The sequence below is a fragment of the Etheostoma spectabile genome, unplaced genomic scaffold, assembly GCF_008692095.1.
Source record: "Etheostoma spectabile isolate EspeVRDwgs_2016 unplaced genomic scaffold, UIUC_Espe_1.0 scaffold00018946, whole genome shotgun sequence".
NCBI lineage: Eukaryota > Metazoa > Chordata > Actinopteri > Perciformes > Percidae > Etheostoma > Etheostoma spectabile.
This window is the reverse complement of record NW_022604580.1, coordinates 48,115-73,412: the sequence shown is the minus strand read 5'-3', so window position 1 is coordinate 73,412 and position 25,298 is coordinate 48,115. Positions and strand designations below refer to the sequence as shown.

At 38.8% G+C, this 25,298-nt stretch overlaps 1 protein-coding gene across 1 annotated transcript in view; it reads left to right on the top strand.

Annotated features, from left to right (window-relative positions):
* Positions 1–6,994: 6,994 nt before the first annotated feature.
* itgb2 (integrin, beta 2) overlaps positions 6,995–25,298 on the top strand; it is a 43,885-nt gene continuing 25,581 nt past the window's right edge. Inside the window, exons 1-7 of the mRNA XM_032509853.1 lie at positions 6,995–7,197; positions 18,556–18,607; positions 20,049–20,146; positions 23,262–23,463; positions 23,748–23,918; positions 24,617–24,858; positions 25,136–25,294. Of these exons, the coding sequence (XP_032365744.1) occupies positions 18,559–18,607; positions 20,049–20,146; positions 23,262–23,463; positions 23,748–23,918; positions 24,617–24,858; positions 25,136–25,294 (921 nt within the window). The 5' untranslated portion in view covers positions 6,995–7,197; positions 18,556–18,558. The remainder of the gene's footprint in view (positions 7,198–18,555; positions 18,608–20,048; positions 20,147–23,261; positions 23,464–23,747; positions 23,919–24,616; positions 24,859–25,135; positions 25,295–25,298) is intronic.

Below are 25,298 nucleotides of genomic sequence, written 5' to 3'. Positions count from 1 at the left end.
AGAAGTGAAGCAGGAGTCAGGTTCAGCTGAGGCACAAAAGAAAGGATAAGGACAGGCAAATACACAAATAATTCAACAGATAGCAAGGCTATTCATATAACTTAACATTAAGCACAACCGTTGAAACTTTAGTTTGTTTGTTTGGGGGGGATACTAGTTTTTCTTACCCTACTTCTGTGACAGCAGGACCACTATATTGTGGTACACAGCAATGAGCAAGACTAACTCTGGCTGTCTTGACAATGATCTGATGCAGAGTGGAGGACTCATCCAGTACATAAAGCTTTTTTTCTTATGTGACATTTTATCGCTAAAACAGACTTACTTGCCCACTGCCCAGCCCGGAGACCTCCGTCTCTGAGTCAGTGGGGATGATAGGGTATGTTCCTGTCCTTTGGGCCCCTTCTGGGTAATGGTGCACAACTCTCAGGGTACATATGTTTCAGTATTTTCAAGTAAAGGCAGTCTCCACTGGTCCTGTGCGAATGCTCCACATGAAACTGAGATGAGAGGGGGTTATTTGTCAATCATACATGGTCCCAAAATGATTCTAATCCTGTGTGTATAGGGTTTATGAATTTGCGCTCTGCTGTTAGCTATATCAGGCTTTGATTTTAATTGATTACCATTACATACAAGCAAATGTGCTGTATTTATATAGCACTTTTCTAGTCTTAACAACTACTCAAAGCGCTTTTACATCATACATTCACCATACACACACATTCATACACTGTGGCCGAGGCTGCCGTACAAGGTGCCACCTGCTCATCAGATAAACACTCACACACATTCACACTGCGATGCGCAGCACCGGGGGCAACTCGGGGTTCAGTGTCTTGCCCAAGGACACTTCGACGTGCGACTGCAGGGCCAGGGATCAAACCACCAACCTTCCGATTGGCAGGCAACCACTCTACCACTGAGCCACAGCCACCCCAAGCAGAGATGGGAAGTAACAAAGTAGCCTACAAATACTTTGTCACTGTACTCAAGTAGATTTTTCAGATATTTTTACTTTACTATTTATTTTTGGGTGACTTTTTACTTTTACTCCTTACATTTTAAAACGGATATTGGTACTTTCTACTCATTACATTTTACAAAATTGGCTCGTTACTTTAGTTTTGTACAAAAGGTTGTCTATCAGCTGTGATTGTGAGTGCATGTCGCAGAATAGCGCGGACACACGCCTCACAATGCAAGGGGGCGCGCACGCCACACGGAGAAAAAAGTGAGAGAAAAGAAAAATAAACTATCTGTCTGGAGGATAATCAGTTGAGATCATTAGCGTCTTTGAGAACTGTAAGTCATAAAACTGATGTCAGTTCATTTAAGCCTATTGTTGTGTTGGTCTATAGTTCTGGCACATTTAAACGTTAGCTTGTTTGTGTTCTTCACCTGTTAGCTAGGTCACACCTGTTACCTAGGTTACACCTGTTAGCCAGGTTACACCTGTTACCTAGGTTTCACCTGGCTGTTGATTCGATATAATGGCGATTGTTAAACGTTCTTGCTCATTGAGATAATTAATTGTGGGTTTGTTGTTTTTATTTACTAGCATATATGGTTCCTATGCATTGTGTATGATAGCCTTTACAGTGTTATTTATTTCGTTTATTACCACACACACAGCCATAGCAGAGCTACCCCCCCCCCCCCCATTTTTATAATGTTGCATGATTGTAAGGAAGCATCAACAGAGAGAAGTTGTCTCCGTTCGTGTTTTTACAGACACACCTGGGTCGAAGTTGGAAACCAGAATCAGCTTTAAATACAGTCCTAATCTAGTCCTCACTAAATTAAACATTATTTCACTGGACTTAGTTATTATTTTAGCATCATCAATATCAAATTGAATCTAATTGGATGGGAATTTACACAGACTTCTCACAAAATCACACTTGAATTCATATCAAGCTACTCGGTCAGACTCTTATTAACCTGGAGTCCCAGTCTCTGTCACAATAAATTAGCAATATGTTTTAGGCCTATTGGCAGACAGTCATTTAAAATGTAGGCAATGGCATACTGCATAAAGAGCCTTTTTGTCCATGTCCACTGTAGTTTCTCAGCGTGCTCTCTAGTAACATGTGTGTGGTCCAGGAAGCTTTGTCATTCTTAGAGCTACTTTTACTTTTATACTTGATGTAAATTTCCAAGACTGTACTTTGTTACTTTTACTTGAGTAAAGAAGTTAAATCAGTACTTCTACTTTTACGAGAGTATTTTTTAACACAATTATCTGTACTTCTACTTGAGTACGGGAAGTGAGTACTTTTGACATCTCTGCATAGGAGACCCTTGTGTAAACCTACTATATTCGACTGTAACATTAAATATATACATTTGAATACAAGAATACAGTCTGCATAACGTTATTAGTGAGTCTACAAGCTTGGTTAGCAAGGTACAACCTAGCTAGCTAACTGATACTAGGATGCTAGTTGGAAAACAAAAAACAGTATTAAAACAAAATGTTATAGATCAGCACTGGCGGTTGGACCCAAAAACAGATGACCCAGGATATACAATAAAGTGATTTAATTTGTGAAACTATATACAATAATTGTGCAGGTGACAACAGGAGGGGGGTGCGTCGAGGAGATCCAGTGGTGAGTGGTGGGTACAGTGCACTCTCCAGAGCGTGCCCAGTGACTTGGTAACGATGACCATGCGGTGAGGAGTTTACCAGAGTCCAACAAATAATTTAAGGCTGAATCCAATCCTTGTAATCAGCGATGAGTGAGCAGGTAGGCAAGCAAGCAAACAGAAAGCATGAGCACAAGTAAGCAAGGCGGGGGGGGGGGGGACATGTGGGGAAACAGACAAGGCACACAAAATGAGAAAAAAACTGACAGCCATGATGTCATCATGACACAAGAGTAACGTTACTTGCCAGAAAACTTAAATGCCAATTCCTTTGAGTGTCTTGTCTTACAACCGAACGCTGAACTATTAGGTGACCAAAGTGTCACAGTCAATGCAACAAAAGCGTGGTCAACCCCCAAAATGAAGTTCACATGCCATGGATGAGCTTTGCTAAAAAAGTAAGAAGTGGGTCATTTCACCATAGACTTCTATAGAAACCGACCTCCTTTTTGAAACCCGCGTGTCACCCTCTGCTGGAATTCAGATAGAATGCAAATTTTGCAGCACTTTGCTGAACCAGATGCCTTGTCCATTAATATTAACAGTCTATGCCTGGACCACACAAATGTTATTAGAGTGCAAATGGACAACTTCAGTGGACATGGAAAAAAAGCTCTTTATATGGCATTGCTTACATTTTAAATGGATGTCTGCCTATAGGCCTAAAACATCACATATATGATTATTGTGACGGAAACTGGGACTCCAGGTTAATAAGATTCCGACTGAGTAGCAAGATATGAATTCAGATGTGATTCTGTGAGAATTTACAGATCTATTTTCTCTTTTTTAATCTCTCCTTCACATTTAAAAGAATCTACATGTATGTGTGTGGGCTCAGATATGGCTTCTGAAAAGAAAATAAAGTATAAAATATAAACAACTAAACAGACATAATTAGGAAGTTCCCCATACTTTCAGAGCACATTCGACAGAAGTCCTTCTTGATGCCTACTGTCTCAAACATCTCTCTCAGATAAGGAGTAGAAAGTATTGATATTCATGTTAAAATGTAAGTGGTAAAAGTAAAGATTCGGCACAAAAATAGATAAATATATCTGAAAAACCTACTTGAGTACACTAACAAAGTATTTATGCTTACTTACCATCTCTGCGCATGCGCAACTCACATTTGCACTCGACTCACATCAATTAGTGACAACCACTTTCTGTTCTTGTCATGTTTTTGGTGTTTATCCTGTTTCTTTATTCTGTTTTCTGTTATTCCTCCGTGTTTCCCGCCTGGGGCCAGTTGCACGAAACCAGGATAAGGGATTAAGCCTGGATATTCAAGTTATCCTGGATGAATTTAGCTTTGACTCGGTTGCACAAAACCAGGTTAAATTAAACCCAGCCAAGTAACCATGGAGACCTATTCTTTGTGGCTAGCCTTGTACAGAGCAGGCTAACAGCCAGGCTAAGATTAATTCTGGAGACTCATGTTTTAAATCTGCTGACGCTCTGATCCGACATGAACGTGTTTAACAGTTATTCCGTTGTCTTCTGAATGTGTTCTGCTTTATTTTTATTAACATGCATTATTTGTCACTATTGTTGTAATGAGTTTGATTTAAACCCTACTGTAGCAGTTGTTTAGATGGTTAGAAATGGCTGCACTGGCACCCAATCGGGAGAGTCAGGACTTTTCCCGGTGGGACGGTAGTGTGTCGAGGCTGCCGGTGGCCGCTGCCCGGCGGTCGGTCAAAGTAGAGATGAGCAGCGCGGCGTCCGTGTTTTGTGTAGCTTCAGGTTTATACAGGACACTCCGGAGATTAAGTTGGACAATGTGGCTATATTTCCAGAGGATATTAATGGCAGACTGGTCAGAGACAAATACATTTATGATTTAATTTTCTTGTTGCTTGTCCTTCTCTAATAAAGGACAGTTTGTGTTACTCCGCGATATGTAGCCCTAATGTTTTTTATTATAGCTTACTTTGGTTTCATAACCTTCTCAATAAGTCTCACATCCCTGGACCAATAACGTGGCCTACATACGTATAGTGTAGTGTGCATTCATCACACAGTGAACACCAAAATGCTTCTCAATCTTTTTATTTTGGTGCTGTCACTTGTCTGAAGAATAAAAAAATATGAATATTGTTTTACATAAATGCTCACAGCGTGTATTGAAGTCACTTACAGTACTTCTTTTTTTAGTTGTTGTCCCTTTTTGATTGTTCTGTATGAACATTAATTGTACAAAGATATTTAGAATTAGACATAGCTTATAGAGATTTGTGCATATGGTTGTAAAACATGTTCTCGCTTGTAAATAAGGGTATGAAATTAAGCCTAGAGTCCGTAGGGTCCATTTCCTGAGGAACATTATTCCTTCTGCTCACTTTTAAAGGCAAAGTAGGCTAAATAATAAATTTCGGCGCAATGACTATTATTGCCCATACTTATTATTATTCTTCCGCCAGATTTTCATCCCGCTACTAGTCCCGGAGCGTTGCCAACACGCGCACACAAAATACATCGAAACATGTGTAATGATCGGGAATGGTGTGCTATGACTTTTCTAAGAGATTTGCCGCGAGTTTTTCACGAAATCGGCAAAAAACTGCGAAAAATTTCTCATAGACTTGAATAGGAAATGTTCGGGAAATCGCTCAACATCGCTCAAAACGCCACCTCTTTGGGGCCATGCTGTATCGCCATACTATAACGTAGAAACATGATTAAAAGTTTAAACCGAAGACAAGACTTTGGCATTTATTGGGCTGAATGGGCATCCAGATATCAAGCACGCTTTCTCTCAAATCACAGTTTACGTATCGTCCCGTTTTCAGACCGCTTCCGATTTTCCAATGTGTGTGTATGTGGCGTAATGTTGAGAGCTAGAGTGGAAGACAGAGTGGGAAGCTTCAAAAAAATCATCTTGGTTCTCTCTCTATAACTTGCTCACACGCCAACAATTCTAACTTGTCATGGCCAATTTATACATCAAAACGTAGGTATTTTTGTCTAGTTTCAGTTAATGTGCTTATTTATGCTAAATGAATTATATGTTTTGCCCAGCGAGCTCTCAAAGGACAAGAGTTCCAAATTTTCCTCCATTCACTGACATGTTAAACAACGTCCACATTTCTGAGCAAAACACAGAGCAAAGCACTTTTTTTACATTGCTGATATGCCCACATTTTTAAGTTTATCCACATAAATGTTATATCCACACGTTCACAAAGGCTTTCTGGTGCCCACGAGAACGTTATTTTATTGATATCTAGTATCCCTTTGATGATATGATATTTGTTTGACAGGTTGTTCAGTGTCTGAATAGCTGGTGACACAGGTGCCAGGTGCAGTCGTTAACTGATTACAGATCAAAGCGATGACATCACAGAGATGAAAGGCTTTCTATTGGTCCTTAGTAACCAGGCAACCATACTCTTTATGTCTGTTGACATCCATCTGGCTCCCTCTCTCTGACACACACACACACACACATACATGTCTTAACGTCTTAAATAGGTGTTAAAAAGTTATATCTCTTAAGGGTTAAAAAACTTATTATTTTTTATCAAGTTTTATTGCTATGTGGATGTGCACCAAGTAGGAGGCACACTGATAAAATTGTTTATATTGTTCTTTACATGGTAGGCTACTCAAAAACACTTTGCGGTGACACCAGCACATTTAGCACTTAAACAGAAACAGAAACTAGCATATTTAAAGCAATTAAAACACAGCGTAGCCTACAAAATTGTAAAAATAAAGATAAGTGGAGCGACTAGTTGGCTAAGTAGATATTTTTACATCCTTACGCATTCAGTCGGTCCGCTATAGTGTGTTGGGCTTTTTCTCTCCGTTTGATAACAGCTGTATTTCCCTTTCTGTATAAGAAATTAGAAGCTGCTGCTCATTGGGTGAAACGTATGCCACATGCGTCTTCTCCGTTTCCGCATCAGTAAATCTGTGATCGATACTGTGGTCTAGTTAAAAAAGCCTTGAACGTGAACTTATCCCAGCTATCACACCTGGCTTTACATAGCTTCACCTGTTCATCCTTGCTCCGCAAACGTGCAACCGATTGAACCTTGATGAGCAGATCACACTAAGTCAAGCTGCGCTTTTTCACTTATCCTGGATATCTTTATTCTACTTTTGTAACAGGCCCCTGATCTTTTGGTGTTGTCTTGTGTTTCCATTTAGTGTCTGTATGTTTTGTTTCCTGTTTTATTTTGAAGTCTTGTCTCTGTCTCGTCTTGTCTTTAGTTTTACTTTCTGTGTTTTACCGCTCCTGTGATTACCTGATGTTTTCCACCTTATTGTTTCATTACCCAGTGTATTTAGTGTCTGTGCTCCCTGCGTCACTTGTTGGATCGTTTTGTCTTGTTTTTGTTTTTGTTTTTTAAATAAATCCTGTCTAAACTCTCCTGTCTGCCTGCCTTGTCTCTGCCTCATCTCTGCCTCATTGAACTGTAACAGTTCTCTTACTAACACGGTTTGGTTGCTCCCCACTTCCTGTCTTGTGCTGCTGTTGCACCATCCATAGATAGCTCCGCACAGCTGTCCACCACAAACGTCTTCCTGGTACTGGTAAGGTTGCTTTCTCACTAAATGGTTTGTTTTGGGAAATGTGTTCTTACTCTTAAAAGCTTAACTTATTCTTTTTTATTTTTATTTTAAATTATCTTAAATGGCGATGTTTCAAATTAAGTCTAATGAAATACAAAAGTAGGTCTAACTGTATTTGACATCATCAAACATGTTGATTTATTTTATTAGACCGACAACAGGACTATGAAAGAATTGTCAATGCGACACCACTTGTTTTGGAGTCATATTAGGGAAGACTAACTTGTCTGAGGAAGTGGACAACAGACAGAAGCAGAGATAGCATTTTCTCAATATGATTTCTGAATCCTGTTGAACTATATGTGAGAAGAGACTATGAACTCATGTCTCCTACATCACATCACGTACAAATGAGCTTCAATAAGAAACAGCAAAATATCTAAATCTATCCTATTTATGTTTTGTAATGTTGCTGCTTCATCTTTAGTCCAATTCACTAAGTATATATATATAATCAGAGGTCAAAATATTGTACTTTTATTCAAACCAGCAATGCCTTTTTGTAAAATAATATCCATTTTCTTAGTATTTAGGAAAATCGCTTGCTTTTTGTCTTTGTTTTGCTCCGTGAAAATGAGAGGCTATGCACCACTGAACAAAATCAATAAATCAGGCAAATGTGAGTGTGAATGTTAAGGTGTTAAAGAGGCTCTCTGAGTCTAGTTCCCACACCTTTTTATCATTGATAACTCTAGCTGTAACCTGTTTAATGGAGTTGACACACAGTAAACTCTAAACAGATTAATTGTTCTGTAAAAGTGATAGTATCTGAGAGGGGTTGGAAAGTTCACTATAAACACCAATGCAATGTTGAAACAGAAACTATTTGGCAATACATTACTGTTGTAATTGTGGCATAGTGTTGTATACACTAGCATACAAGAAAAAAATACTGTATGTAAACCAAAAGTACAATTTTTTGAAAACATTTGTGGGTGTGTGTGCTCGCTGGCTACTAATAGTTAAATAAGTGGTCAATATGGTTGTTCGTAGATGATTCTTGATCAGTTTCAGGAGGAAAGAACTGATCTGTTCCCAAGTTGCTGTGCTAACTGGTATTGTAATGAAAGGCTCCATGAACACAGTGAACTGCAATATGCTGCTCAGGTTTTGCATTCTTCCTTTCTTTTTGTAGATCTCTGCAAATGGAAAGTAGTACTATGTTGGCTGGTCTATATATCCTGTGATATGACTGAATAATTATATTTCTTTAAGCACAATGTTGAATGGTGTGGGCTATTTCCCTTCTAGTGCTAAAGCCTTTTGAAATGCAGGAAATGGAACCAGTTTCAAAAACTTTCCTGAGTTGATGAGTAAACCTAAGGTTGAATTTAAATGTGTGAAGTTGTGCAAAGGCCTTTTAAAGGAAGTGCGCAGAGCGGGTGTGGCAGCCAGCTTCCCCTTTGTTCTGAGTAGAGTGTGTGACATAGAGACTGATGGACAGACTGCAGTGTAGCACACAGCAACTCACAGGACCTGTGACACAGCTGAGCCGACTCATTCCACTCACTCTTTACTAAAGCCGAGATAGGGAGATGGGAGGGGTCACGATGCACTAAACAGTCATGAAAAAGGATATACAAACAAATGACTTGGCACAAAAAATAAGTAAATTTGAGTTGGTCAGGTTATTTCTCTATGGTAAAGATGCTTTTTGACCAATCTTATACCGTTGGAAAGCCTGTATAGTTCCTTTTCAAAAATTCACATTTATAAGGAACATTTTTTTTTCATTCAAACTTTTATTTAACCAGGGAAAAAAACTCCTTGAGATTAAAAATCTCTTTTACAAGAGTGTCCAGGCAAGTGGAAGCAGCACAGTTTCAAATAGACAGAGACACTTACAGGTAACTACATAAAAACACTTTCACTCATATTCAAACAATGAGATCATAAAAAACCTGGGTCATAAATCTATTTAAAAAGTCACATACAGACCTTTCTGCAAGGTCCTTTTAAAAGCCTTTAAAAGAATAAAATGAGACCAACTCATTCAACTGGAGTTCATTCTGAAACTGATTCCATGCAGATGGTGCTGCAAAATTAAAAGCCTTTTTGACAAAGTCAGTGCGGGCTTTAGGGACTGTCAATAAAAAACGATCCTGTGAGCGCAGGTGATATGTACCTGCAGACCTCGGGAGGATGTACAGTGAGGAAAATAAGTATTTGAACACCCTGCTATTTTGCAAGTTCTCCCACTTAGAAATCATGGAGGGGTCTGAAATTGTCATCGTACGTGCATATCCACTGTGAGAGACATAATCTTAAAAAAAAAAATCCAGAAATCACAATGTATGATTTTTTAACTATTTGTATGATACAGCTGCAAATAAGTATTTGAACACCTGAGAAAATCAATGTTAATATTTGGTACAATAGCCTTTGTTTGCAATGAAAGAGGTCAAACGTTTCCTGTAGTTTTTCACCAGGTTTGCACACACTGCAGAAGGGATTTTGGCCCACTCCTCCACACAGATCTTCTCTAGATCAGTCAGGTTTCTGGGCTGTCGCTGAGAAACACAGAGTTTGAGCTCCCTCAAAAGATTCTCTATTGGGTTTAGGTCTGGAGACTGGCTAGGCCATGCCAGAACCTTGATATGCTTCTTCCAGAGCCACTCCTTGGTTATCCTGGCTGTGACCCAGCCTCGACCCATCTTCAATGCTCTAACTGACGGAAGAAGGTTGTTCCCCAAAATCTTGCAATACATGGCCCGGGTCATCCTCTCTTTAATACAGTGCTGTTGCCCTGTCCCATGTGCAGAAAAACACCCCCAAAGCATGATGCTACCACCCCCATGCTTCACAGTAGTGATGGTGTTCTTGGGATGTTAATCATTCTTCTTCCTCCAAACACGGTTAGTGGAATTATGACCAAAAAGTTATATTTTGGTCTCATCTGACCACATGACTTTCTCCCATGACTCCTCTGGATCATCCAAATGGTCATTGGCAAACTTAAGACGGGCCTTGACATGTGCTGGTTTAAGCAGCGGAACCTTCCGTGCCATGCATGATTTCAAACCATGATGTCTTAGTGTATTACCAACAGTAACCTTGGAAACGGTGGTCCCAGCTCTTTTCAGGTCATTGACCAGCTTCTCCCAAGTAGTTCTGGGCTGATTTCTCACCTTTCTTAGGATCATTGAGACCCCACAAGGTGAGATCTTGCATGGAGCCCCAGTCCGAGGGAGATTGGCAGTCATGTTTAGCTTCTTCCATTTTCTAATGATTGCTCCAACAGTGAACCTTTTTTCACCAAGCTGCTTGGTAATTTCCCCGTAGCCCTTTCCAGCCTTGTGGAAGTGTACAATTTTGTCTCCGGTGTCTTTGGACAGATCTTTGGTCCTGGTCATGTTAGTAGTTGGATTCTTACTGATTGTATGGGGTGGACAGGTGTCTTTATGCAGCCAAAGTCCTCAAACAGGTGCTTCTCTAATTTAGGATAATAAATGGAGTGGATGTGGACATTTTGAAGGCAGACTAACAGGTGTTTGAGGGTCAGAATTCTAGCTGATAGACAGGTGTTCAAATACTTATTTACATCTGTATCATACAAATAAATAGTTTAAAAATAATACATTTTAATGTATGTAGATGATGTCTCTCATAGTGGACATGCACCTACGATGACAATTTCAGACCCCTCAATGATTTCTAAGTGGGAGAACTTGCAAAATAGCAGGGTGTTCAAATACTTATTTTCCTCACTGTAAGTGTTCAGATAACGAGAAAGAAGTCCTAACACTGCCTTATAAATAAAAAGATGCCAGTGTATCCAACGCCAAATGGAGAGGGAAAACCACCCAACCCGAGAATACAGCAAACAGTGATGAGTGAGAGATTTTAAGTTTGTGATGAATCTCAAGGCTCCATGAAACACAGTGCCCAAAGCAGGGAGAACATTGGCAGCTTTCCAGATGGCTGGTACTTGATTCGTGGCTAAAGAAAGGTTTATTAAATATGTTACAGGATTGGCTATCAGATCTGCAGCTATTTTTAGAAAATATGGTTCCAATTTGTCTGGACCTGATGATGTTTTTGGATCTAGATCCTTCAATCCTTTCAAGACTATCTGAAAAATTACTCAAAAGTAATTTAACTTAAAATGTACTTTTAGAAAAATTACTTGGTTACATTTTTTTTTTAAACTGAAAAACGGGGCGGTGGGGATCCCTCCCATGTGACAATAGATCAAGGGGTCATAAATCCCAAACTTTGTTTTTAATTAAAGACACATATATACAAATGTATACACATGTAAAAACATAACATTTCATGCTACAATCCTCTCCAAAAAACACTGAGCTCTCCTTTTCCATTCACACTGCTGATACATTAATGCATTACATTAACTAATGTTCACAGCTCAGACTCGCAGCTAGCACCCACACACCCAAGTAGCTTGTATGAGCTAATTAGATGTATTAATTAATTAAATTAAATGTTGTTTTGCACCTGGTAGGCATCCTACATGCTGATCATTCATCACTGAAGGGGTCATCAACTACATTTTTATCAACTACAAACAATTACAGTTTTGGTACTGTACTCAGTGACGTGTCAGCTGTCATTTGAACCAAAAGAAATAGCAGCAAAATAATATACAAAAAAACTGCAATATAATATACAAAAAAACTGCAATACATACAAGACAGAGACATTCTGCTTCCTTGTGTTTGAGCCTGATTCACAGAACAGAAATGTACAGATGATAACACGGCTCTGTCCTCTTTGTGACCTATTATGGTATGCAGGAAACCATGTCAGCAACAGCTCCGTCAGTGGGCGGAGGTTTCACACATTGCAACAAAATGTCCCCCATTGTCATATTTATTTTTTTCTATTACCTTTGCAAAATCTTGTCACAAAGACTTTTTGTTTGGAATGACATTCCCCATCACATGTGAACATTACCATCCATCACAAATGTCAAAAAGGCCTACAAACTGTTCCTTCTCAACAGTTACACTTGCACTCATTGATTGTTCATGTATTGTCCAAGTCTTGTTTGCAGTGTCTGTATTGTTGTTTATAGTTGTCTGTATTTGTCTAGCCCATGCTAATGTCCTGTACAAGTGTTTCTATCTTAATGTGCCATAACTGTGTTCTATATTTCTAAAGAACAGGAACCTGCTGGAAACCTGGTTTTTAAACTGAGTCAGGCATGTTTAACTAACTTAATGTTACTTTTATTACTTTCCTGTATAATACATGAAATGAAATATGTACTCCACTGACTGCATAATGTTTTAGGGGCCTTTAATATTTTAACATCAAATGTTTGAGTCACTCGTCATTGGTTTACCAACATATATAGAGGTATTTATCACATAGCATCATTTAACAACATAGTATATTATTAAGTATTAAATTGAGAGAAAGAGAGAAATTATGGACAACAGGCAACATATTCCACTATTGTCATTGCATTATAGATACAATGAGATTTAGGTGCACTACCTGAGAAGGTGATCCAAAATATCTTAACCTCTCATTTTAACACACATGCAACTCAAATTCACTGTTGTCAATATATGCATGCTGCAAATGTGACAGGCAAGTTGCAAGGGAATAGGGCGGGCTCTCCAGCTTCTGACCAATCATAGTCTTTGGAATTGCTACCATAGCACAGTTGACCCGTCAATCCCGACAGCCATCTTTCAGACAACTCATCCAGCCCTGACAGGACTTCACAGTGATTTAAGTCAAAAGGAGATGAAAGCTAAATTTACAAAAAAGAAAAAAAAAAAAAAAATGGGCCAAAAGCTAAAAAAAAAAAAATATCTTGGAGGATAAGAAGACAATACTAGAAGTTTGGTAGTTTAATCTCTGAGCCTGCAGTGCCATGTTTGTGGGCAAGACACTGAACCCCGAGTAGACCCTGATGCTGTTCCATCGCAGTGTAAATGTGTGTGAGTGTTTATCTGATGAGCCTTGGCCACAGTGTATGAATGTGTGTTTACTATGTAAAAGTGCTTTGAGTAGTCGTTGAGACTAGAAAAGCGCAAAATACTAAACATTCCATTTACAGTCCGGAAAAATGTGTCATACATTAAAAGAAACACAATGTTCCTTCGAAAATTACTACTAGAATCTGTATACACACACCAAATAGTGTAAGCTCCTTAAGCATTATACATTTTCTGGACTGGAACAGAACAAAATAAAACAATGATCCATGGTATAAACATTCAGAGAAAAACCAGTACCAATATTACTGAAATGCTTCAATTTTACACTTAAAGGGGGTAAATACCAGTATCCTGGAGACAAGCGTTAATCTCAGTTATTCCAAAAATGGATAAAGATAAATCTATGTGCAGTTCGTACAGACCAATATCAATTCTAAATTTGGACTACAGACTTTACTCCTTAATCACTGCAAAAAATCAAGAAGACATATAGTAATTCCAGAAATTATAGATGATGACCAAACAGAAGTCTTTAAGAACAGACAAACACAAGATAACGTAAAACGGGCTTAACACTAAATGGAGCATATGAGTCAAAGTAAGGATAAATCCATTGTTCTCAGCCTTGATGCCAAAAAGGCATTTGATTCTATCATAGTTATATTTCTAAAAAACATATATTGCTATAACTGGATACCTAACTAACCCTGTGCCTCCTAACAGAGGCTACAGGCAGGGAGGGATGCCCCTTAAGCCCAGCACTGTTTGCATTATTTATTGAGGCTCTCGCTCAGCTAATTACAGTAAATGAAAAACAAGAGGTAGTTGGATTTAAAAGACTAAATGCCTTTTCTTATTACTGTGGTGGAATTTAAAAACGCTACCCAAATTCATAAACTTCGTAGTTTTGACTGCAAAAATGACAAAATATGCATATTTCTTTTACTAAATAAATATAATCTGATTTCAACAGATGGACCTTACTACCATTGGACCTCCATAGTATAGATATAGAATATCTTATCATGATTACTTTTTCTCTTCCAAAACATACCTATTGAAATATCCTCAAAACAATTTATCGAATGGAAAAGAATAATTTCTGGGTTCATGTGGAACGATCTAAAACCAAGGGTTAGACTTACTACATTAAAATTACCCACACAAAATGGAGGATTAGATTCAATTTGGAGAGGTCTGCAAATCAGCACAACTGATATGCTTAATTTACTGGTGTGACCCAAATTATAATGCTAAATGGAAAATGTTATATCTGACTCCAATTATTACCTGGAGACAGAAATCTACTGTATACTAATTACAAAATGAAAACCTGAACTGTTGGACAAGAACACCCTTAAACATTTTGTTTGATAAATGTTGCAGGCTAAAATTGGGAAATAAAATTAAATTGTTGAGATGGTTAGCACATGATAAAAACTTCAAACCTGCCAAGGTGTATAGACAATATAAACAATGGTCATTTAGAGGTATTACAGCATACTATCTCACTTCTAACAAGGGGGTATTGGATAGCTTCCAAAAACTTAAGATACAGTAAATATTACTTAGAAAATCAGGAATTCTTTATTCTATACCTCCAGGTTAGAGCCCACTTTAACAGTACTATTAAGACAACAGAAGACTGTAACACAGACCTAATTCCCATATTGATTGATGCATACAATTCTAAGATCAACAAATACCACATTGCTAGAATCTATTCATTATGGGAACGCTACATTCTATATTAAAGCAAAATGGGAGAAAGAAGCAAATATACGGAACTAATTCAGTAGAGGATGGGCTAAACATTTACAAAACCCAGCTGAGCACTTTATTTACATTTTTATTTATTACACCTAAAACAAAAACAGAAGGATTCGCCAAATTTGGGAAGATGTTGGATGTGGTGAAACTCAAGCGAATCACTTCCACATGTTCTGGGATTGTCCAACTATCCTGTCGTGTGGAAACGGGGAATGTTGGGACACAAATGCAGAGACGGCAAACACACGAGTAAGCTCAAGGATTATTTTGATGAAAATCCAAACCAACAAAGGAAGTCCTGGATAACAGCAGTAAAAGGGTAGAAAATACAACTACCCACAGGCAGAATCCAAAAAACAGGAATAGGCAAAACACAGAATCAGTGGCGAGCAAACTCCACTAAACAGTAACATATCTGACACTTGACAAGGGTAATACAGACCCTGTTTCTCAATGTCAAGGATCCTTCCTTGGTAGGACTAGTCCTTCCAAGGAAGGATCCTTCAGGGGCAAGTCAGAGTCCGCCTCAGCATTTGGAGAACATGTACAATGGAACAGGCTGTCAAGTGTACGTCATTGCGGGCTCTTGTCATTTAATTTATTTGCCGCATTTCAAATCACTGGATGAAATGGTTGTGGAATTGTTAACTGTGCTGTTTAATTATGCTGTTGGGCTGTAGAAGATGAATTAGCAGGCGTTTCTTAATGTCAAGGAAGGATCCTCCAAAGCTAGATGGAGGATCCTCCGAATTACTTACGAATGAAGGACTGAGTCCTTCATTCAGAAAAATAATTCAATCTACACAGCTCTATAAAGAAGGAAAGATCTCTCCATTCCTTCAATGCTTGTACAAATTGCTATAATAATTAGGTAGATACACCCCGCGCTAACGTTAGATAACTGAACCTATTATATAATATTCTGCTGTTAGCTAGCTAGGTTGCTGTCTTTGTAAAGTTTAATGTACGGTGGTCTCTCTAATACACTATTCTGTGATAGGCTAGTCCCAGCGCCCCTCCCCTACACTATTCTGTGATAGGCTAGTCCCAGCGCCCCTCCCTAGTGGTGAGCGATACTGCAAAATTTGGTATCAATCCGATACCAAATAGATATAGGGTCCGTATTGCCGATACCGATACCAATACAATACTTTTTACTTAAAAAAATACTTTTGTGTAGGGCAGAGCATTTCATTATTTCTGAGGTGAATGAATGATAAATTCTTTAGGCAATATTTTTTTATTAATGTATTGAAGTGCACAAAATTATTAGTTATTAGGCACTGTAGAATGAATACAGCGAGTCGCTGCTCCTCTGCGCGTTGTGTCAGTGAGTCACTTGACGACACAACAACGAATCACAGCAGAGGAGCAGGAGGGGGAGGAGGAGCAATGTGGGCCAAGATGTGAAAGCGGCGTTTGCTCAGGAAGGTGGAAGACACAAGCAAAGTATAGTGAACGTAGAGGAGAGATATCTAAATTAAAATATCGATTCAATTACAGTTGCATCGATCAAATACCAATACCAGCGTTGGCATCGATACTATCGATATTTAGATAGATCCGCCCACCCCTACCTCTCCCTACACACAGATTCCTCCTGTTGTGGTGTCCGACCGGCTGTGCTCACACACGCTCAGGACACGGAGAAGTGAACATCTTTCTTCTCAGGTCCGCAGGGTTTTTACAATAACATTTAGGGTTTCTTCAGCTTCAGGTTTGTTTTATACTTCAGTTTGAACTAGTACCTAGCAACCAGGAGACTTCTGGTAACCGTGGGGATTGTTCAGACATGGTGCTTGGTAGAATGCTACTCGGGTTACATCTCTGCCGTCTGAGTTTTTTTTTTTTTTTTAAACTGCCTGCTGGCTCTAACCAGTTTCTGAAAACTTTCTTGCTGTGTTTTATAAAAAATAAAAGGCAGTTGCGTTATAAATAAATATTACAAATTAAGATACACACACAAACACATTCCAACCCCCCGCCCCCCTCTCTCTCTTTGTTTCTCTCTCTCTCTTTGTTTGTTTCTCTCTCTCTCTCTCTCTGTTTGTTTCTCTCTCTCTCTGTATCTCTTACTCACTCATAGACACACACACTCACACATACCTGTGAAAATAAAAAAGAACCCCCCCAAAAAAATGATTAAAAGTAAAAAAAAGAAAGTTATATTATTGAGAATGAAAACTCTTGTTCATTACATTTTACTTAATAATTGCAACCACATAGTTGTATTTATTGTTGCAAAACTTGTTATATACGTTGAACGTTGCTAGTGAAGTTAACAAGGTGCAGTGTTACCTCCCGTCTACAGATACAACCAGTGATAAACACACACACTTTCTAAATCTCTGCTAACGTTACGCATATACAGTAACGACATATAAAAAGAGATGAACATGCCACCGTACATTAAACTTTACAAAGACAGCAACCTAGCTAGCTAACAGCAGAATATTATATAATAGGTTCAGTTATCTAATGTTAGCTCGGGGTGTATTTACCTAATTATTATAGCAATTTGTACAAGCATTAAAGCGTTAAGCTTTACATTGATGTAAAACATTAACGGTGATAACAAATGTACGGCACACACTAAAGATACTTACATTTAAATTATTATTTCACCGTCAACGATGCCGCTTGAACTCCCGCTGAGGTCCGCTATTATTTTTTTCCGACGAGCCGTCAAAGGTCCGCGCATAGGATTGTGGGTGATTTGGGACCGCGAAGAATACAAAAATGTATCCTTCTCTGTCTATGGGAAATTTTCTGAATGAAGGACTCAATCCTTGGAGGAATTCGGAGGATGCTTGACATTCGAACGGTCCTTCGGCGGACGTTGATGACGTTGATGACGTGGCATCCTCCAAATTCTGGCTTTGGAGGATCCTTCCTTGACATTGGGAAACACCCAGAGACTAAATACAAGGGGTAACGAGTTGAAGCAAGGAACAGGTGACACAAGGGCTGGGAACAGGTGAAACAAATCAGGGACAATCATAAAAGGTGGGAAAACAGAAGGCAAGACATAAAACAAAACAAGACAGAAAAACAGACGACCAAAATAAAACAGGAAACAAAAACACACACAACTATAACATATCATACCTTATTGGATTGAAACAAAAAGATGAACTTAATAATGAGCTTATGAGGAATTTAACACGATTTCTGTATCATATATCTTGGCCCATCCATAACCAATTCTAGTGATAGGTACTTTATAAAAATGAGGTTGGCAGCTAGTAAAACAGCTGTACATAGTGAATGGCTAATTAACTAAAGAGGAATAGATTATAAAAGATATGCATAAAATGGAAAAAGATCCGATTCATCTATGTAATGTTGATAGATGTTTTTAATGTGTTTCAAAGGTTTACATACATCTTTTAATTATTGCCCGCTACCTATAGAATATGAGTGATACAATAATATTAATTTAAAGCACTACTATTTAGTTATAATTTAATTGCTTTTTAACAGTAAAATGACAGTTTGCTAACAGTTAAATGAAAATTAAATAAAGATTAATTAACTATAAATTTACCATCTATTAATGATGGTATTAGAAAGTGTTACAAACATGGTGGTGTAATAAAATAATAAAATACAGTGTATGTATGTGTTTTTTCATCAGGAAATGGCTCTGTGTTTGCGATTTCTTCTGCTCCTGCTGATGGCTGGAAATGGTAAGTTTTAACATTACATCATTTCTTTAAAAATCTTTAAGGCACCACTAAAGAAAATTATGTGTAATAAACAGTGACTATGAGTTTTTAAGACATTTAAAATTTTGAAAAAAAAAGATTAACAATTACCAATAATTTGGTGGCTCCCCTGCAATAACTCTGAAGACCCCCTAGGGGTCCCGGACCACCTGTTGAAGACCTCTCTCATAAATTATAGGCTACGTACCAAATGTATGTGATGGCATTTTGTCATTGGGCAGCAAGGGAATAAGCAATTATCAAAGGCCACAAAAAAGGACTCAATTTCAGTAGTAAATAATGCTCAAACAAATCATTCAGTTTCAATTGCAGCGAGTCCCTGGACCCTTGTTTTTTAAGTTGCGAATAATGGTTACATAAAATAAAATGTTCTTCAGGTACACTTAAGCACAGTAAGGAGAAATAAATTATTAAAAGCCTTTAATTGGTCAAAAGTCCTAATATTTTAAGATAGAAAGTTTTAATATTTCATAATGTTGTAATTTACTAAACTACTGACAGCTGTTGCTTTATTGCTTAAGGCTTGTTTCTGCAGCAGCTCCTTGAGAATCAGATACAATAAAAACTATTGAGGAAAGATTATCCTTTGACATTGATCGCTGCAGTCGGCAGCAGAGAAACAAGCTACGATGTAAGTTAATAGGATAACTGTCCAGCTTGTATTTACGTTCATAAAAGTGTTTGGTTTGCTGCTGACAGACTCAGATTAATATTCCTAGTGTCTGACAACATTATGGAAAGGATTTCTAAGGAGGTCAACCTTTCTGTTAAAGATCAAGATCCTTTTTTAAAACATAAAAGTCAGCGAAATTGCTAAACCCACCAGACTCCACGTAAATAATCAGTGATTTTAGCATCGTAAAATACGGCTTCTAAAACATCTCTGAGCAGCTCTGGCACGGCTGTCTTGAGCCTTTGTGTGTAGGGTGTACGACTATCGGCTACGTTTGCTCAATGTTTTCTTTCATTCAAATTTCGGGTCAGTCACAGTGAAAACCGGGGACATTACCGGGGACAGATCCAGCCGGGGACAGGTCGCCAAAACCGGGGACTGTCCCCGGTAACCGGGGACGTCTGGTCACCCTAATGTAAGGCTGATCCAAATGCTTCCAAGCTTTGAACGTTGCCACGGTAACCACCATCTGTAATTGAATGTTTTGCTGTTGTTGAAAATATGTCAGTGAAATTCTGAAGCCCCAAATCTTGTATATGGAAGGGCCTAACTCAAACTGTTGTACAGGTGTCCATCTGCCCACCTCTACAGAATCTATGTCATTTCTAGAAGAGGTAAATGTGAAAGATGAATACTAATTATTTGTGTCAACAGCACATTATGAAGTTTAGAATTTGTGTCTTACTTGTAGAAGACTGTTTTGAATGTAGTTTGTGTTTTTCTTTGCAGGGTTGTGTCAAGAAGAGGAAGTTTGCTCGAAGTCGGTGATCCACTCGTGTGATGACTGTATCAAATCCGGGCCGTATTGTGCCTGGTGCCAACAGCTGGTGAGAAACCGCTAAACTCTCAAAGTTCTCTCTCTCTCAGGCCTTCAAATCAGTTGCAGTTCCACACTTTATGGACAGATTGTGATGTATTGTTAACAGAGCATGTGAGTGGTGTGGAGCGCTGAATTTCCACTTCCCCGAAATAACCCAGGCCCCTAAAACAATCCCGCTGGGTTCAGTGATTTAAAGAACATTGTGCTAAAATAGTGCCTCTCTTTTACTGTTCACTTTAAAATATATTTCTGGGCTCAATGCTTTGATTATCTAAAGAACCGTATATGCCATTACCCTCTTTTTGTTGTTGAATGAATGGTATAAACCCTTCCCACTGATATGGAGCATACAAAAGTCACTAGTTATGCCTGGGGCCTTCATTGTCATTATAGAGAGAACCACTTCTCCAACAGTTTACATACTGTTTACATCCACTAAGGACCAATATCTGTAATGATAAAAACTGAACAAGAACAACGACACAACAGTCTGAAGACACGTTTTAACTCAAAGCTCTTTTTCCCCTATAATGTGACACAAAGTTTTAAAACTCTGCCCTAAAACCCTACATGCCAAAATGTAAACTTCCTGTCAAAGTTTCTTATTACAGTAACTTCAAGATAAAGCCTATCCTACCATCAAGCACACTGTGGCAACCTGCAGAGTACAAACATGATACATGTAGGAGTGGGATTGATCAGACGCCTCCCAATACAATGTCATCACAATACTTTTGCCACAATACCATATTGCGATTTTAAACATATTGCAATATATGACCTTTTTTCCAATTTGAAATTATGCCCCTAAAAGGATCTGATCTAAAAAGATATACATTTCTTGGTTTGTTCATATCACTTCAATTTCATTGCTGCAAAATGGAATTGTCAAGCAGACATGCTGACCAACACATATACAAGATTGATACTTGGCGTCTGTGTATCGATTAAGTATTGCCACTGAAAATATCGCAATACTATGCTGTATCAATTTTTCCCCCACCCCTAGGCAGACCTACAAGCTAGAAAACCTTCTGCCCAACCGCATGTAGCTACTTTGCCACTGTCCCACAGACGGCCTGCAAATTTTATTCCACTGGTTACTTTGCAGCCACACTCAGTGGTTGGAGTGGTTAGAGCTTGGCCTCTTCTCCTGAAGCCTACTGATTGGGAAACACATGTACTGTATAATCTTCGCTTCCATGACTAAGGGAACCAACTCAATGAGCCTCAATTGTCCTTCTTTGAATACAAGTTCATTACAAAACCACTCTGACATCCGAGAAGATATACCAAAAACTTACCTAGCTTAGTTTACCCAATATGTCCAAGGTAGCAACCAACAGGGAGGAGGCCATACCGGACACTAACCCAGTAGCCTGATGTGCTTTTTAGGCTGATGGACACTTTTATTTATTTATTTATTGTCTGGCCCGAGAACCGGCCCATAAAAGTGGTAGGTCTACATCGGCGCCCCATTGTTGTTGTAGGCTAGGTTTTTTTTTTTCCTTTTGACAGACGTGGCCCATAAAACACGTAGCTCAGTGGCCCATTTGTTGGTTTCTTAATTGATGTTGACTGGCCCAATCAGATCTTTAAATAGCACCCTCTGCATGCAGTTTCAGTGTGCATCTGCTAGTCTAGAATAGTGATAGAGCTCATGGAGAAGAAATGCAAAGGAGGTGCAGAGAAGCTGCGTGAAAAAAAGAAACAGGCCCTTCAGGCAGACACTGCCCAATGTGTCAAATTGACAGACATGTTTTCGGCAGTAGCAGGACCTTAATCAGCTCCCGTTTGTGTGTCACTCAGGAAAGAGGACACAAAAGCGGAGATGAGCAAGTAACACAGTTAAAAAAAAACACAGGGAGCGAAAGGAACAGGCAAAATCCAAGAAAAGCAAAAATCCAAAAACAGGTACAGGGGAAGGTGATACAAAAACAGGGTTAACAGAGTTATCACTCACAGGGAATGACTGGAACACCGACAGGCCAAAAACAGCACGGCAGGATCACGAGGACCAGACAATGAAGGGACAAGAGCAGGAAAACACAGGAAGTCAAACTAAAGGCAAGATGAGACTAAAACCAGACTTCAAAATAAAACAGGAAACAGAATATACAAACACTCAGGGAACACAGGACAGACCAACAACACACAACCGGGGAGAAAAGATACAAACACAAGACAGGAAAAAGAGAAAAAGAATCCAAAACAAAACCTCAAACCCCATCAAACCCCATGGCTTATTATATTATTTATTATTATTATATTTATTATATAAAAAAATAATAATAATATTTTTTTATAATAATAATACTATTATTTTTTTAGTTGAAACTACAGATGTGCAATAAAAAACAAAACTGAATCCCATGTCCTTCTTTTTATTATTATTTAATTACTTTCATTGTTTTCTTTGGAACAAACAATAAACACAAACATGAAGAATCATGTCAGGATTTTTTCCATGAGTGCAGGGGAGAGTGAGATGTGGAGAAAACCTTAGTCTTTCAACCCACAGCCCGCTGCTGTAGAGGTAAAGCCAGAGGCTGGCCGGGACCATCAGTGTGCCCGGAGATCAGGGGATATTCTGTTTTTCTGCTCTGCTGTTCTTCTTCACCTTTTAAAAGCATCGTTAAGGCTACATACTGCCGCCGTCAGTTTCAGAAGGACTGCATCCCCCGCTATCTACGATACCGTAGAAAAACAAATAATGTCATGTTTTCTGAATTTTCAAGGATTGGTTCTTGTAACGTCCCAAAAGTAGGCCAGGTGTGAAGAACTCTGAGGCCTCTCAGGATAACAAAGCATGATTATCATGCCAACCCCTACATTCTGTCATGTCTGATATCCAACTTTGCAGCTCAGTGTTGCTTTCAGTTCATAATAGATGCAGACAAAAACTAAATCTTAATATTTCAGGGTTAAGGGTGATGATTCATTGTTCATCCCACTCTCAACCAAAAGTTGGTATTTGCATCCCAATGTAGCACACCAATATTTTATGCAAGGGCCATCCTCTTGAAGCTAGGCAATTGAAGAAAAGTCAAGTGAAGCAGCACAGACTATACATAAGTACATCAAACAGTGTGCCTATATGTGTTTTTACATTCCTTCTCCAGAATTTCACCAAACCAGGTGAGCAGGAAGCAGTACGCTGTGACACCCAAGCAAAGTTGACAAAGAGAGGCTGCAAGAGAGAGGAAATCGTCTCCCCAGAGAACGATCAAAGTGTTGGCAAGAACGATCCTCTGTCAGCGTCCTTTAACCAACAGGAACCTGTCCAGCTGAGTCCACAGCAGATCAGTCTGAAACTGAGACCCGGTGAGTACAATCACTTCCCGCTCGCTTGAACATCTGGAGAAAGGCAGTGTTTTGGTTTGCAGAGAAGAGTCAAACCAGAGCAGTCCAGGATACTCTGTTTCAAGACAACTGTCTGGATGTGTCAGGATCACGATTGGGCTGGGATAACTTTAAGAACACTAACAAAAGTGTTTTTTTCTTCGAAATAATTTCACATATTTTAATCTATCATCAAATTTAATTTTAGAACTGTATTCACTTACTCTGATTAAACTTCAGCTATGCATTCTCTTCTGTGTTCCCAGGGCGTCCCTCCACATTCACAGTTTCTTTTAAAAGAGTTGAGGGTTATCCAGTTGATCTCTACTACCTGATGGACTTGTCTTACTCCATGAAAGATGACTTGGAATTTGTCAAAAACCTTGGGCAAGATCTTTTTGCAGCTCTAAATAAAATCACTGAATTTGCTCAAATAGGTAAGAATACAGCCTGAATCATCTGAAATACTGATATTTATTATTTGATTACGCTCTATAATACAGCCACAATATATAGAGTATTTATCTTGTGTTTCACATATCAATTGGGACACACACTTTTAGTAGGTACAAGGAAAGAAGACAATAAGGGCTTGACATTGCAATTATTTTATACTATCAGATGGATTTAGTAATTGTGGGAGGGAGTATTGTAGTAGTTTTAGTTGGTAACAAGAGACAGTAGTTATGTTATTATATTTTCATTGGAATACATTATTAAATATGGAGTGTTATTGTGACTGGCAAACAAAACATTTGGCTTGGCCCCAGAATGAAGCGGGTCCTCTTGTTATCTATTCCAATGTACAGTGTGTTTGTGAAATGAGGAAGAGTAATTGATTGATGGGTTCCCACTGATGATCCAAAGTGATGTAAGAAAGAGATCCCAAGGTTAGATATGTGTGGGGTGCAGATATGAGCTGTTATGGGTTCCATATAAACACATCATCCTAAAACAGCTGGGAAAAGTTGTCAACAGTACCATTTTGTATTCACCTAAGCCTTGATGAGTATTTACACAACATGTACGGCAATGCTACGGTGCAGTACGGTATATTCTAATGTCCTGCCTTTTATTTTAGTATGTTATGTCTTTATGCATTTAAATAGAGTGAATGTTGTTTGTTGAACTGCAGGGTTTGGTGCCTTTGTTGACAAGACAGTACTTCCTTACACTAACACCAACCAGGAGAAACTTCTGAAGCCGTGTGATGAGGATAACCAGCAGTGCCAGGCGGCCTTCGGCTACAGACATGTGCTTAGTATGACGTCAGAGAAAGAGGAGTTTAAAAACAAAGTCAGAGAACAGTTCATTTCTGGGAACTTGGACTCTCCAGAAGGAAGTCTGGACGCCATGATGCAGGCGGCTGTGTGCGGGGTAAGGACTCAAGCAAAGACATCCAAACTGTACTGGGAGAAACACAAGCAAAGCAAGCATGGGTTTATTTATAGTATTTAACATATCTGGAAGATATTCACTGCCAACATTTTTCACTTGTACTTTGAACAATATTTGTTTTGAGCAGCTAAAGCATGTGTATGGGTATGTTTGCACAACTCAAAGCTTGGGTTAGGTTTAGGTTAGATGGTAGAATTATTGAAAAGTCAATGCCTTTCCTTTGCTTAAGTGGTCCCTAACACATATTGGTGTTTAGGACAAAATAGGTTGGAGGAACAGCAGCACCCGGCTAATTGTGCTCACCACTGACGCTGGATTCCACATGGCTGGGGATGGAAAGTTAGCTGGCATACTGGAACCCAATGATGAACAGTGCCATATGGAAAACAACCTTTACACCAAGAGCAGTGACATGGTTT